At 36.1% G+C, this 13,854-nt stretch overlaps 2 protein-coding genes and 1 non-coding gene across 5 annotated transcripts; 2 read left to right on the top strand and 1 right to left on the bottom strand.

The window, feature by feature from the left end:
- Positions 1 to 632: 632 nt before the first annotated feature.
- LOC147383237 (protein trichome birefringence-like 11) lies at positions 633 to 6,111 on the top strand. Of its 2 annotated transcripts, none has more exons than XM_086428277.1 (4): positions 633 to 1,429; positions 2,264 to 2,653; positions 3,630 to 3,788; positions 5,243 to 5,560. In XM_086428277.1, exons 1-4 carry the CDS (start codon positions 996 to 998, stop codon positions 5,415 to 5,417), a joined length of 1,158 nt encoding a protein of 385 aa, XP_086284403.1. In that variant the 5' UTR covers positions 633 to 995; the 3' UTR covers positions 5,418 to 5,560. The 2 variants fall into 2 exon arrangements, with proteins under 2 accessions (XP_086284403.1, XP_086284402.1); XM_086428276.1 differs by having other exon boundaries at positions 644 to 1,429; positions 5,257 to 6,111.
- A 1,477-nt stretch (positions 6,112 to 7,588) lies between these two features.
- On the bottom strand, positions 7,589 to 7,662 carry TRNAI-AAU (transfer RNA isoleucine (anticodon AAU)). Its single transcript has one exon. It is a non-coding gene; the product is annotated as a tRNA-Ile (tRNA).
- Positions 7,663 to 8,307: 645 nt separating this feature from the next.
- Positions 8,308 to 13,198, top strand: LOC147383235 (root phototropism protein 3-like). 2 transcript variants are annotated; one of them, XM_086429546.1, is made up of 5 exons: positions 8,308 to 8,594; positions 8,700 to 8,769; positions 9,544 to 10,608; positions 10,876 to 11,254; positions 12,864 to 13,198. In XM_086429546.1, exons 1-4 carry the CDS (start codon positions 8,431 to 8,433, stop codon positions 11,233 to 11,235), a joined length of 1,659 nt encoding a protein of 552 aa, XP_086285672.1. In that variant the 5' UTR covers positions 8,308 to 8,430; the 3' UTR covers positions 11,236 to 11,254; positions 12,864 to 13,198. The 2 variants fall into 2 exon arrangements, with proteins under 2 accessions (XP_086285672.1, XP_086285671.1); XM_086429545.1 differs by lacking the exon at positions 12,864 to 13,198 and having other exon boundaries at positions 10,876 to 11,475.
- Positions 13,199 to 13,854: the final 656 nt, after the last annotated feature.

Below are 13,854 nucleotides of genomic sequence, written 5' to 3'. Positions count from 1 at the left end.
CTTTGTTTCGCGTCTCGTCTCGTTCAAGCCTGATACTGAATCGTCTCGGGCGAATTTTCTGATATAATTGAAATGCCTTGTTCAAAAAATAAAAAAATTGAATATGCGATATTCAATCTCTATTAAAAAAGTGACTTGTGAGTTGGTCTTGTGCAATTTCATTACTAAGTTAACTCGGGCAATACGTCTCGATCTTGAACCATGATTCAAACACATCGGACTGCATGCACAACTGGGTTAAGAGCCCTAAGTGTTTTTAAACTTCAACAAAAATGTGACATGTAGACACCTTACCTTCATTATAAGAAGAGGATCCTAACTCATGCAATTTATGGGTTTTGGTAAGGTGTCCCCTAAAGACAAACGTTTAGGTACATTAAATACACCTTGAAAATTGAATTTTTTACCAAAACTGCCCTCATAATATTTTTTTTACCGGAAATACCCTCCAATACTTATTTTCAAGTTGAGTGGAAGAGTGCCAAACCGCAACGCCCTGTTTTTCAATCAAACCGAGTAAAAAAGTTCATTTCGATAAGGATGTCTTTATCAAACTATTTTTCAAATGTCTCCACTCTCTCTGTTAAATCACAGTTACTGTTTGAAGCAATTTTGAATTTTTGATTCGAGAAATTGGCATTAATCTCTCTTTCCTCCCCCACCCCATTATAGTCAGACATAATTATTTTATTCACCCCCATCTCTCACTAAGAGCACCCCCAATAAAGAGTAAAGAACTTCATTCCGCCATGAATGTTCTTTCTATCTTTCTTCCTTGATACCCATCTATATCTGTCGAAAAAAAGAAACCCCAGAAAGAAAAGTTGAAAAAAAGAAAAAAAGAAAAAAAGAAAAAAAATACTAAATTATAGAAAGAGATTCGCCATGAATGCTCTCTTGCTTGTAGACCACCTCTCCTCATTTATGTCTTCCCTATCTTTCTCCACTGAATCAACATTTCTTGTTTCCACAAATACCCATTAATCTTTCTCTAAATGACTAAAACCCCATCTCCTCAACACCCAGAAATCAGAATGCCTTACTTGGAGGTTCTTCAGAAGCTCAAACGTCTCAAACCCATCGAACCCTCTTTTGGGATTCTGGGGTTTTTCATTGTTACAGTATTTTGCTTTATTTGTTGCTTCTTTATATTGGATTACAAAGTTGTTAGATATCATGGGCAGACACAGAGGTTTCTCTGGTTGGGATTTGATGGAGATGGAGGAGATGGACGGGTAGGATTTCTTGAAGAGAGGGGCAATGAGTGTAATTTGTTTAGAGGCAAATGGGTTTGGGATGAAAAGTATCCGTTGTATCAGTCGAGAGATTGCAGTTTTTTGGACGAAGGGTTTCGGTGTTCTGAGAATGGAAGACCTGATAATTTCTACACTAAGTGGAGATGGCAACCCAAAGATTGCAACTTGCCCAGGTTTTATTCCTTTTTTAGATTATTTTTCTTGATTTTAGTATGTTCTGCTTTTGAATTGTAATGTGTTTTATAGATTTTTGATTGAATGTTAGATTTTTTTTTTTTTGTTTCTGTTTTTAATGGGTTTTAGTTTCTTCTGTGACATATGAATTGGGTCTCCATCATTGTTTTTTTCTTCCTTAAAAAATTGTCGATTTTTCTAATTCTGATAATTTTTTGGATTTCTTATGCTTGTGATTTCTTTTTGTTGGGAATTGGTGAGTTAAATAGTCTAATTTTTAAATCCGTGTTTCTTCAATCCTTTTCAATTGTATATTTCTGGGTCCCTATCCAGGTTTTGAATGCTTGCTTGTACTCACCCCATGAACTTTTTAATTTATCAGAAAGCTTTTCAGCAATGGAAGCAATTTTCTTTTTCTATCACAAAATTGGAAATGTTCTTCTTCTTCATATTATTATTATTTTTTAATTTTTAGAAATATATCCTTAGAACTAGTCTTATTTGCACTATATTGTTCTGTAAATTGACTTAAAATTTTCCATTTTTATCCGCACTTGACATCTTCATTCCTAGATTTTAGTGTTATCTTGGAATAGTTTATTTGTCTACATGAGCTTTTGAATTAGCCTGAGAGTTTGTCCCTGAAAGTTTGTCTCATGAGGTGGCCGTAAGTATTCATTCCCACTTTTCATGTCGAATTTGAGATATACATTGTGACTGATTTGTTTTCCTCTCATTGATGTCAAATATATAATTTGTTTTAATTCAATTTCATTTTTGCGAAAAAGTAAGACCAACTAAAATTGGGTTTCATTCTTCTAATCATGTAAAAGATTCGAGGCAAAGACAATGTTGGAGAAGCTACGAAACCGGCGGCTAGTATTCGTTGGTGATTCAATTGGGAGAAACCAATGGGAATCCCTCCTTTGCATGCTTGCATCAGCAATCTCTGACAAGGATTCGATTTACGAAGTGAACGGAAGCCCAATCACAAAGCACAGAGGATTCTTAGTTTTCAAGTTTAAGGACTTCAATTGCACTATAGAATACTACAGAGCTCCATTTCTAGTGCTTCAGAGCCGGGCACCAGTCAATGCCCCAGAGAATGCAACAATGACACTGAAATTGGATCAAATGGATTGGACATCTGTGCAGTGGAGGGATGCAGACGTGCTGGTTTTCAATACTGGGCATTGGTGGAACTATGAGAAGACCATAAGAGGGTAATTTAGTTTGGAATCTCTCTATCTTTACTGTTTATTTTTGTTTGTTTTCAACATAACCTGCTTGGCATTCTACAAATCATTGTAAACTTGTAAAAGGTCCTGTTGTAAAGCCCATGGTCATTTTTGGTATAAAAATTCCATGCCAATGTTTGTGCCAGTCTTTTAGGGGTTTCATGAAGACGAGCAATCTTTTGAGGGTGATGGAACGTCTGCAAAAGTATATGGTCGTTTACGGAGCAGTTTTTTGGACAAAAAGGATATGTTCAGAATTCTTAAAAGTCCCAAGGTCATTTTGATCATTGAAATTAATCAAAATGAGGTTTAGGGTAAATGTAATGGTCTAACTTTTGGGGTAAAAAACACTTTTTATTGGTCATTCTGTCATTTTCTTGCTTTTCCTCAAAAAATTCAGTTGGGATTTAAATTTGTCTCTCCCTTTGAAATTTAAACTGTCTGGTCATTATGTTTTCATAAGCTAGAGTGTAGATAAAAGAACTAAAATGCCCATGTGTAAATAAGACGAGAGCTTCTATTGCCACACCACCTTTTACTAACAGCACCCCAAGATGTATGTCAATTCTTTGGTGATTTACATGTGAATTGGGGTGCTGTTTGCAAAAGTTGGTGTGGCAATGAAATCTTTCAAATAAGAATTTGCCCGCTGGAAATTTTTTTAAGTAACCAGTTTCTGACTAGGCGGCGAGTTGAGATCCATGGATCTGATTTTTGTTCTTATTATTGTTTCACATATGAGCTATCATAGTGCTGATATTCTATTCTTCAAGTTATTAAGGCCCAAATTTTTTTAATTTAAAACAAGTTTCTAAATTTTTAAATTTTCCGAAGAAGTATCAAAATATTAAAATGGAGGAAATTATATGGATATTGGATGCCTACCAGAACTTAAAAAATCTCAAATGTTTTGTATGAAATGCAAATGAAACTAACCATTGGATTTGAATTTATTGGTCAGGGGCTGTTATTTCCAAGAAGGAGATGAAGTGAAGATAGGGATGAGTGTGGAAAGAGCGTATCGAAAATCAATTAAGACCTTGATCGACTGGATAGGTAGAGAAGTAAATACGAGCAAAACCCAGGTCTTCTTTCGCACCTATGCCCCTGTCCATTTCAGGTTTGTTTCGTTACTTAATTTGAGTAATTCATATCTTTTATATTATTATTATTATTAAATTTCCTGTTCTATCTGCTCAATTTGTTCTTTGTTTATGTTGGCTAATTATGTACGATTTCATAATTATCCAGTGACTGAGATTGTTGGATAGTTATGGGTGATTGCAGCAGACCTGAGAGGGGTCTGATTTAATCTCTATAACTACTACTCACCCCTGATTGAAAATAAATGAAGCTAATTAGCCATTTTTCTTAAAAACCTGTAAGTTAGCTGATCTTTTGAAGCTATGAGTTGAATTTGGTGGCACCAATTAAGTCATATGGTTAATTCATCTTAATACTTGTTTTTGTTTCAATTTTTTTCCCAAAACCATCTTAACAATCTTGATGACTCCTAATTCTGGTTTCTGTAAGTAAAATTTCCAACGTATATATATATGGGTCCCGTTCGCCACCCTTAGTTTTACCACACACTTTAACAAACGCGTTTTGTCTTACATGGGTTAGAAGTTTCGGAATGAGCTGATTTTTGGTGAGGATGATCTCTATGGTGAGGAGATCATCCTCACCAAAAATCAGCTCATTCCAAAACTTCTAACCCCATCAAAATTGATTTACAAAAAATGGACGGTCCACGATTTTTCAACGTGTAAACATGGGGCTAAACATTTCGGAATGGGCTGATTTTTGGGGAGGATGATCTTCTAATCATAGAGATCATCCTCACCAAAAATCAGCTCATTCCAAAACTTCTAACCCATGTAGGACAAAAAACGTTTGTTAAAGTGTGTGGTAAAACTTAGGGTGCTGAACATTTCCCTATATATATATATATATAGAGATATGGATGGCATTCAAAGGCCCTAAAGAGAGCCAAACATTTTTTCAATCTATGGGTTAGAAGTTTTGGAATGGGCTGATTTTTTGTGAGAGAGATCTCTATGATGAGAAGATCATCCTCACAAAAAAATCAGCCCATTCTGAAACTTCTAACCCCATCAAAAGTGGTTTACAAAAATTGGATGGTCCACGATTCTTCTACTTGTAAACTAGGGTTAGAAGTTTTGGAATGAGCTGATTTTTGGTGAGGATGATCTCTAAAATCAGTTCATTCCGAAACTTCTAACCCCCATTTTGAAAAATGTTTGGTTCCCTTTAGGGCCTCCGAACACTTCCCTATATATATATATATATAATATGTAGTTCCATTTGCTGATAAAATCTCATTTACTTCTAATCTTGTTAAGGTTCATTAATGAAATAAAGAGTTCTTTCATGATCAATTCTTGTACAATAATCACGTGGATTCTCCTCTAGCTGGTCTAAATCAACTAAGTTATATTTACCAACACATAAGAAAATTAAATTTTTTTCCCTCTAAAGCATCAGTCTTGTAATTATATATTTTGGAAAGATTTGATAACCTCATTGAGCTGTTTGATACGAACTTTATAGGCTGAATTTTACAGAGGCGGGGATTGGAACACTGGGGGTAGTTGCCACTTGGAGAAATTGCCAGAGCTGGTCTCATCCTTGGTGCCATCACGAACATGGGCCCAATTCAACGTCGTCAGTGATGTACTGTCAGATCACTCAAACAAGTCTCAGATTAATGTATTGGATGTGTTGAATGTGACCCATTTGACATCGTTGAGGAAAGATGGGCATTCGTCCTTGTACTATTTGGGGCCTAAAACTGGCCCGGCTCCTCTTCACAGACAGGACTGCAGCCATTGGTGCCTTCCTGGGGTCCCTGATGCATGGAACGAGCTCCTTTATGCGCTCTTCCTTAAACGGGAGGCAACTCGTACTCAAAATTCAACTACACTTTCAAATGCACAGGCGTGATTAGTGAAGAAAGTTAATTGATTTACACAATGTTTGTCAGTTTTAATGGACATTTTTGCAATTGTTGGATGAAGTGTTAGACAAGGGTCCTGAAGCCTGGTTTCTCAAATTCATGAGAGTATTGTTGTATTGGGGGAAAAGCTGAGGATTTCAGCATAGTTGGTGGAGCTTATTGTCTGGGTTTTCGTCACTGGATTTTAATTAGACAAGGCCTTTAAGAGCTTAAGGGGAGCTGCTGATGGAGAACAATAGATACATATAAGCGATTCTGATTGTGTCAAAACGTATACACCACAATAGAAAATAATGTAAGTAGCATACCTCCCATTGTTGTAATTTGTATAGAGATGCCATTATCAATTTTTCTCATCATAATTTCGATGAGGATGTTGAGACTTTCGGGATTATTATTAGTTTTTTGGGTAATGGTTGGAGGTGAATTGAGAATTAAGATTTTGGGTGGTAAGTTATATTCATTCTAGGATCATTGGCACAAATGTTCATTTTCCATCTATTGAGTTTCGACCAGAAATCTGGTTCTTCAGGTATTTGTTGGCTACTCAAATGAAAATGTAACGAAGATAGACTCTGGTATTGAGCTATTTCTTGTGATGTTGCAATGGAGATTCAGTCATTTTTGAGCAAATCAAAGAAAACCCACTGCATAGAGAACATCAGGATTCAAAAAAGAAGGATATCAAAGTGAAAGAGGACCTTGAAGTGGTGTGATGACCTGTTAAGGGACCCAAAAAGAAGGGTATTCTAGTGAAAGCTACAAGCCACCACAATGTGAAGCATCGTGGATATTGATCATGGAATATGGTGGTATGCTATCACCCCTAGTAGATATGGACTTAACTTTTCGCACCATTAACACCTAATTATTTTGAATAATGCTGAAGTGACCTCAAGATTGTACCTCACATCGCACATCATGATGTGAAAGTGTATTGGAACCATACATTCTTTTCATCAAGATACAAGTGAAAAAGCAGCTATGATTCTTATACACTTTCAAGTCAAGATGTGTGATATGAGGTACAAGCTTGAGGTCACTCCAGCACGACTCAGTTATTTTTGGTGTATTGGTTGTGTATCTACTTATCAAAGCAGCCGAAGAAGAACCTATAAGCCTTGAACTAACTAGGTGGCGGATCATCTTACCTCTTCTATTAGTATTGTGAGTTGTTTAGAAATTGATTGTGGGACTATTTCTAGCTCTCTAACTTCTCTTGTTTCTCAGGATCAAAGAGGTTTCCTCTTCCTTAGGTTGTAGTTGGTCTGGGTTTATCTTAATCCTGTTGATCTTTTCAAAAAAAAAAAAAAAACAGCCGAAGAAGAACGTACCCTATAAACCTTGAATTAAATTCTGCTCTAATCCAAAAAAGGCATCAAGTCAAAGCACGAGACCAAAATCCACAAATCCAATCTTTGATCATTTTCTTCCAACATAATTTTTACCTATAAAAAATTCACAACAAAAACAAACCCAAAACTCCCCAACCTAAGTCTCTTACACCCTCAAGTTCTTTCCCTAAAATAAGACATGGTTTTAAATCTCATCCGAGACTCAGACGGCTCGTCTGAGTTGTCTCAGTATCATTCACTAACAAGATGAGTTGACAATTCCTCTCAAAGACATGGTTTATTCTATGTCCAAGGCATTTTTTTAAATCTTGTCCAAAACGACTCAAATAAATCAGATATCTCGTCCTAGACTACAGGTCTCGTTGAGATGTCAAAATGAGTTTTAAAACCATGCAATAAGAACGAAGTACAAACCACCAATCCCACAAAAAGATCCAACTTCCGCTCCTCTGCTGCTACATCTCCACAGCCAATCATAAATAATCAAATCTTCTAAGGAGACTGAGGTTTGATCTTCCATTGAAGTGTGCTTTTGTAGTATGTAGAGAGAGGGGGGAGCTCTGAAAAAAAAAAGTGTTGTTTGTTTGGCCTATGCAGGTCTCGAACCTGCGACCTTCGCGTTATTAGCACGACGCTCTAACCAACTGAGCTAATAGGCCGCTTTGAAATATTATCTAACAAAATCTTAATAAAGTTAATAGATGTATTTATGGTCTGAAAGTTCACTTTTGATTTTTTCCTTGGGTCTTAGGTGTAAATATAACGTTAGATTAGTGATCTCATAGTAACATAGGTTTTTAACTTTTTATTTATTTATTATCAACAAGACTGTTTTTAAGTTTAAAAAAATATATATTTAAAGTTAGGACTAAAGCTTGGACTTGCATGTTACACATACATATATACATAACGATTACCATCAAATTCTCCCCCATCTATCATTTTCAACCTCCAACATTCTTAGTGTGACATATAAATAGAACAATGGCCTTCTTACACTTGTATGAACTTCTTTCACTTATAGTTTATGCAATTAATAGGTTGGTCCCCTTTGTTTCCTATTATTATTGAAATATAGGCGTGGCCAATTTCCTTCCATCACCTTAAGACTAGTCTTCTTCTTCAATCTCATCAACTTTGGTGCATGATATAACATCAGCATTCAATGTGACCTGATCATATTAACTGTAAATGTCATGTCTTCCATCTAATGCATCAGACCCCACAGTTTGCTCGGTGGGTTCATCGATGATTTTAACCAATTAATATATTCCAAATCATATGAACCGTGAGAAGAGGTCTAGACTTGTCTGAGATGTTGATGTTGGCTACAATTTAGTTGCCAAATTGAACTAAAGTGTCATCCTTTTCGGGCTAAAATTTATATACTCGGTGAAGCTCGATAGAGAAAACAAGGAGCACTAGGTATGTCGTTACCGCCTGGGAGGAGACTACTCACGACAAGATCAAACCTTGAACAAGAAAGTCGAAGATGTTCGCCTTCATCTGTTGGGAAGCGTAATCGGTGTGTCATTTTTCCGGGCAATGTGGGTATGACAGTAGAAGCTCTTGAAAGAAGAAAACAAAGCTGGTAAGCTCTCTTTTATGAATACCTGCATATGTTTGTATGTATGTATGTATGTATTGAACATGTGGTTGATGCTTTGGAGATTGCCATGGATACTATATTATGTAGGTTCGTCCGGACAAATGTTGAAAGTGATCTGACTGTACAAGTGGGAGAGAACCACTTTCATTTGCACAAGGTACATTGCGATATCTCTGTCTTTGACGATAAATAATGTTGATGATATGGAATGAAAAATAGTATAAGAAATTTCTACGAGGCACATAGATCCTAAACTGTTTTATAGGCAACAGACCCTCACTCCACTTGAAAGTATGATTGCATTTCTAACGAATCTGCCTTCAGGATATAAGAAAACCCAATTTTGCCAAAATTATTTGTTATCTCAATGTTTGTACTAAGTTTTGAAGAAAACCTACACAAGTTCCTCTGATACACAATAAGTCTTTTAATTCAATAAGAAAATAAACACAATAATCAAGACATATTTACATATTTTTTTCATTGGGATTGGAATCTGTAGACTTACGAAAATGAACTCATACATTCACACACAATTCCAACCATGTAAATGTTAAATCCAACGGCTGGGATTTATCTTAGAGATCCGTGATGTATTCTAGGGATACTTCTTTTTATCTAATCTGTTAACTTTACATTTACATAATCATCATTGTGAGTCAGTTCATATGAGTTACTTTTCCATGAGTCTAAGGACCCTACCCTTTCCATTACATATATATTTGAATCAACATTAATTATGTATTTGACATGTAAATAACATAAGGTTTTGTGTTGGAGAAAATAGTCTTGAAAGGAAAAAAAAATGAGAAAATTACCAAGCAATGTTCTATTTGAAATTTAAAACTCTTAGAAGTTTATTGTTGTGGAAAATGGGTAACCCACAAATGTCTCCATAATTTTAAACGTCATTTGTGCTTCTTTTGTTCAGCTCCCTATGGTCTCAAGAAGTGAATATTTTAATAGATTAGTGTTCCAAAGAAGAAAGAATGGAGACACATACTCTTCCCTCAAAATTCAAATAGACAACATTCCCGGTGGTGCACAAATCATGGAATTAGTAGTAAAATTCTGTTATGGACTAGTGGTCAATCTGACATCAACCAACATTGTGCCATTGTACTGTGCCGCACATTTTCTAGAAATGAGCGAGGATCTTGAGCAAGGAAATCTTATTTCCATGACAGAAGCTTTCCTAAGCTTTGTCATATTTTCGTCGTGGAAAGAAACAATTCAGATTCTGAAGAGTTGTGAGGCTGTCTCTTCATGGGCAGAAGAGTTACAAGTTGTTAAACGATGTTCTGAATCAATCGCTTGGAAGGCTTGTACAGAGGCCCGAGCAATCAGTAGTGGTGATGGTCACGTAGTCGAAGAAAATTGGTGGTTTGAAGATGTATCGTTCCTTAAAATGAAATACTTCGTCGAGGTGATTAATGCAATTAAGAAAAAGGGAATGAAATCGGGGTTAGTTGGAGCTTGCATTGTATATTGGGCCTCAAGGTGGAGTTCCACATTCAAAATCATTACCCATTGTGATCACAATGAGGTAGGAAGAGTTACTATTGAAAGCTTGATTAGGGTTCTCCCTACCGAGAATTGTTCTGTTTCGTGCAATTTCCTATTACACCTTCTCAAGTTGGGGTTGATGATGAAGATGGATCAAGAATTAACGATTGAGTTAGAAAGAAGAGTGGCTATGATGTTGGAGAGTTGTTATGCAGAAGACCTTGTCGTGAAGAATTATGGAGATAATGATACCGTTTACGATGTGAGCTTAATCATTAGGGTGGTCGAAGCTTATGTTGCATATCTATCAGGTACTCCAATGTTGCAAGGAATTGTTTCAGTGGCTAAGGTGGTTGATGAATATCTCACACTAGTCGCCCGGGACAAGAATCTCTCGGTGAAAAGTTTCAAATTACTTGCCGAAGCATTGCCAGAAAAGGCCCGATATTGTGACGACATACTCTATAGAGCCATAGACATGTACCTCAAGGTATGCTTTTAATTCGTGTTAGATTTAAAACAAAGGGTATGTGAAAAATGTAAAAAGATATTAAGAACATTGACACATATCAAGGGAGTTAATTAGGCCTAGATATTTGATCTTTAAGGGGTGTGTTTGGTAACGAATTTTATGTTGCCCGACAAAATTTTAACCTGCCCATGTTGCAAAATAGTCTTCTCCCACGAAGCGCTGGATTGTAATTAAAGGCATTAAAAACTTCTCTTCATGTAACTGAAGCTAACTTGAAATGTGCAGGCACACCCTACACTGACAGAAGAGGAAAGAAGAAGTATATGTGGAACCATGGAATATAATAAGCTCTCACTAGAAGCACACAACCATGTGATGAAGAACGATCGGTTGCCCTTGAATGTTAGAGTTCGGTTTATCCTTATGGAACAGATAAATATGATGCATTCGATAGTAGCCGATGGATCAAATTATCGAAGAGCAAAGTCTCAAGAAATTGTTAGAGTAAGAAGAGGAGTGGGTAAGAGATGTGTCAAACCCCAAAAGGAGTTAGAGATATTGAAGGAAGAGGTTGAGAAGATGAAGGTGAAAGTCACTGACTTGCAAGTTTGTGGATCAGAGCTTCAAAGGCTTGTGAAGAAGTGAGTCAAAAGAGTAAACTTAGGTAAGAAAATTTGCTTATAATGTATTAAGTCCAATATTATTGCACTTAATACAATGGTCATATAATGTATTGGATCCAGTCCGTAGGATCAATGGGCCCGCTTAAAAGATTCATCAAAACAGTTGGATTATTTTGATGATCTGATGAAATTTAAACTATACTGTTTGATTGATTTGCTATTTTTTCACACCAAAATAAAGAAGGGAAAAGTTTTGGATGGTTATCTATCTCTCTCCCTTCACACTGTCACCTAGTATTTCCACAGTACTAGGTGTGTAAAAGGGTATTTGGACAAAAGGTCAAATGTGAGGGTATTCTTGTAACTTTGGTGTATCTCTGAGGCAAGACAGCAGTCAAAGGGTATTGCAAATATATACCAAAATCCAAGTGGAGGGGGGGATGTCAAAAGATTAATGCTGGAGTAGTGACCTCAGTGGGAGACACCTTGACGTGGTGGCGTGCACATATCTCGGAATAAAACACATCTACAGACATGTGCGCGCCACCACGTCAAAGTGTCTCCCACTGAGGTCACTCCAGCACGACTCATGTCAAAATTAGAGAGAAATATCAGTAGCGTTCACAAATCACAACCATGTGAATAAGGGATATATATTGGATTAAACTAGGAGATATTTACGAAAAAGTGATGACAATTTCGCTTGGAATCATATATTCGTCAAATGTTGGTCACGTAATGGTAATTTACCCCTAAATATGTTGCAGTGGGTTCTTGCCAACAAGAATATATCATCACATACTTCATGACTTCTGTGGATTGGAACTTATTCTGGCTAAGTGCCACTATGAGTACCCACCAACCCACAAACTCCCAACTTACACCAATTCATTCATCCCTTGGTTTCTCCTATTAATATAATACCCATTGTTATCCTTCAGCCAAAGATAATTATAAATATAAAAAAAAGTTTCGAGAGTGAGAACTCAAGTTTCATTCGCTTTGGTTTGTGTGAGTCTTGTTAACTAGCTCTTCAAGCTGTGAAGCTAAGTTGTCGATATGGAAGTAGAGGATGATGCGTTCTTTGCTGATTTAATTAAGGAGATCACACTTCTAATCATGGATGATGAAGAGGATCCTGTTAAACCTTCTCCCTCTTTTTCTCTCCAGGTTTGCATTCATACCCATGATTACTCTACATTTAGGGGGAAAAATATATAAAAATGAATCCTGATCAAACATTTTATTCCGAGAATACTTAATTTTGGATAGTGTAGAATGGAGGAGCCATATTCATTTAGCCGACCTCAAATCTTTGTGATAAGGCCTTATTATCTTATTGGGGAAAAAATTGTATTTTGTGCATAGATATTACTTTCAAATTGTATAACACGACAAGTTCATTTGACATACTGAGTGGGATTTGAAACCCAAATCATTTTAGGGATATGTGTTTTATCCCGACTGTTGGATGTTGTGTTTTAATGGTTGAAATTTTATGCTTCTTCACGAGTCACCGAAGAATATTTGAATCAACATAGAATGTGACTGTAGACAAAATTGAATTGATGAACAAAATTTTGTGCAACTTATGTCCCAAAAATATGAAATAACATTAAGGATGACTAACTATGTTCAAGTATCACCCAGGCTTTTACTCAAGCGTGCCATCCTAGTGTACCGCCTCCATTACTCTACAAGCAAACTTGGAAAAGAGAAAGCAATGGAACCGGAGTTTTCATTCCACGATCATCTTTGCCCGGAAGGAAAAACAGGCAAGGAAAATCTACTTCTTTCAACACCAAATCTAACAGCCAAGCCGATAACTCGAGAGGTGTTTCTAAGGTGGTCTACACTAAAAACACATCTTGTAACTGTTAAGTAGATATGTTATAGAGGTGTGTAATGCAATAATATTCCCTATTGTCCTCTTATGATAAGATGTTTTTTATTTTTATTTTTATGGTGATTATGAAATATTATTCACTCTATTAATTTGTTATGGGACATTGATGAAGGATTTGGTTGTGTGATGCTAATGTTCTAATATGGTGATCCCAAGAAAGTTCTTGAGAAATTGTTTGACGACATTTGATTTTATAGAAAAAGTCAAATTTTGACAAAAAATTGAGCGGAATCTTGCACCAGTCTACATGAAAGGGTTAACATCAAATTTTCTTTCCCTGCAATAAAATCATTTTAAAGAGATAAGAAGATTTTCCTTTGATCAAAAGCAAATCGTATTTTTCCAAGAAATCGATTTTCCTATCAGTCAAACAAGTCCTTATTTATTTTCGAAAAGGGAGGAGTTGTGCCTCTGGAAAGTTGCAAGCATGCCTAAAAAGGAGCTAAGATTTGGAAGAATTCCCATAATCATTATGGGTTTTTTCAGAGGGCCATGGACCAAGAAGTCTCATTAATTTGCTTCTTTCAAATTTCTCTTTTGACTCATTAAAGTATTCAACTTGCATCATTAAGGTCATTTTTCTCTTCAATCATTAGTCCATTTAAATTACCAAATAAAGCATATTTGATGGCAATTACAAAGCAAGTGTCTTGATCAAGAGTTCAAGAAAAAGATAACATGCTTTTTTATTTATTTATTTCATGGATCGAGCATTCGATAGCATTTGATCACATA

Source organism: Akebia trifoliata, chromosome 16 (genome assembly GCF_017979445.1).
Source record: "Akebia trifoliata isolate Shusen 1 chromosome 16, ASM1797944v1, whole genome shotgun sequence".
NCBI classification, from domain to species: domain Eukaryota; kingdom Viridiplantae; phylum Streptophyta; class Magnoliopsida; order Ranunculales; family Lardizabalaceae; genus Akebia; species Akebia trifoliata.
Note: the sequence above shows the minus strand (reverse complement) of the source record. Positions and strands in the feature narration are given on the sequence as shown.

Bases quoted from the DNA above. Each gene is read 5' to 3' on its own strand.
- LOC147383237 (XM_086428276.1), top strand. From the start codon at position 996: ATGACTAAAACCCCATCTCCTCAACACCCAGAAATCAGAATGCCTTAC. The intron at 1,430-2,263 runs GTTTTATTCCTT...ATCATGTAAAAG, and splicing joins AAAGATTGCAACTTGCCCAG to ATTCGAGGCAAAGACAATGT. The intron at 2,654-3,629 runs GTAATTTAGTTT...TTTATTGGTCAG, and splicing joins TATGAGAAGACCATAAGAGG to GGGCTGTTATTTCCAAGAAG.
- LOC147383235 (XM_086429546.1), top strand. From the start codon at position 8,431: ATGTCGTTACCGCCTGGGAGGAGACTACTCACGACAAGATCAAACCTT. The intron at 8,770-9,543 runs GTACATTGCGAT...TCTTTTGTTCAG, and splicing joins ACCACTTTCATTTGCACAAG to CTCCCTATGGTCTCAAGAAG. The intron at 10,609-10,875 runs GTATGCTTTTAA...TGAAATGTGCAG, and splicing joins CCATAGACATGTACCTCAAG to GCACACCCTACACTGACAGA.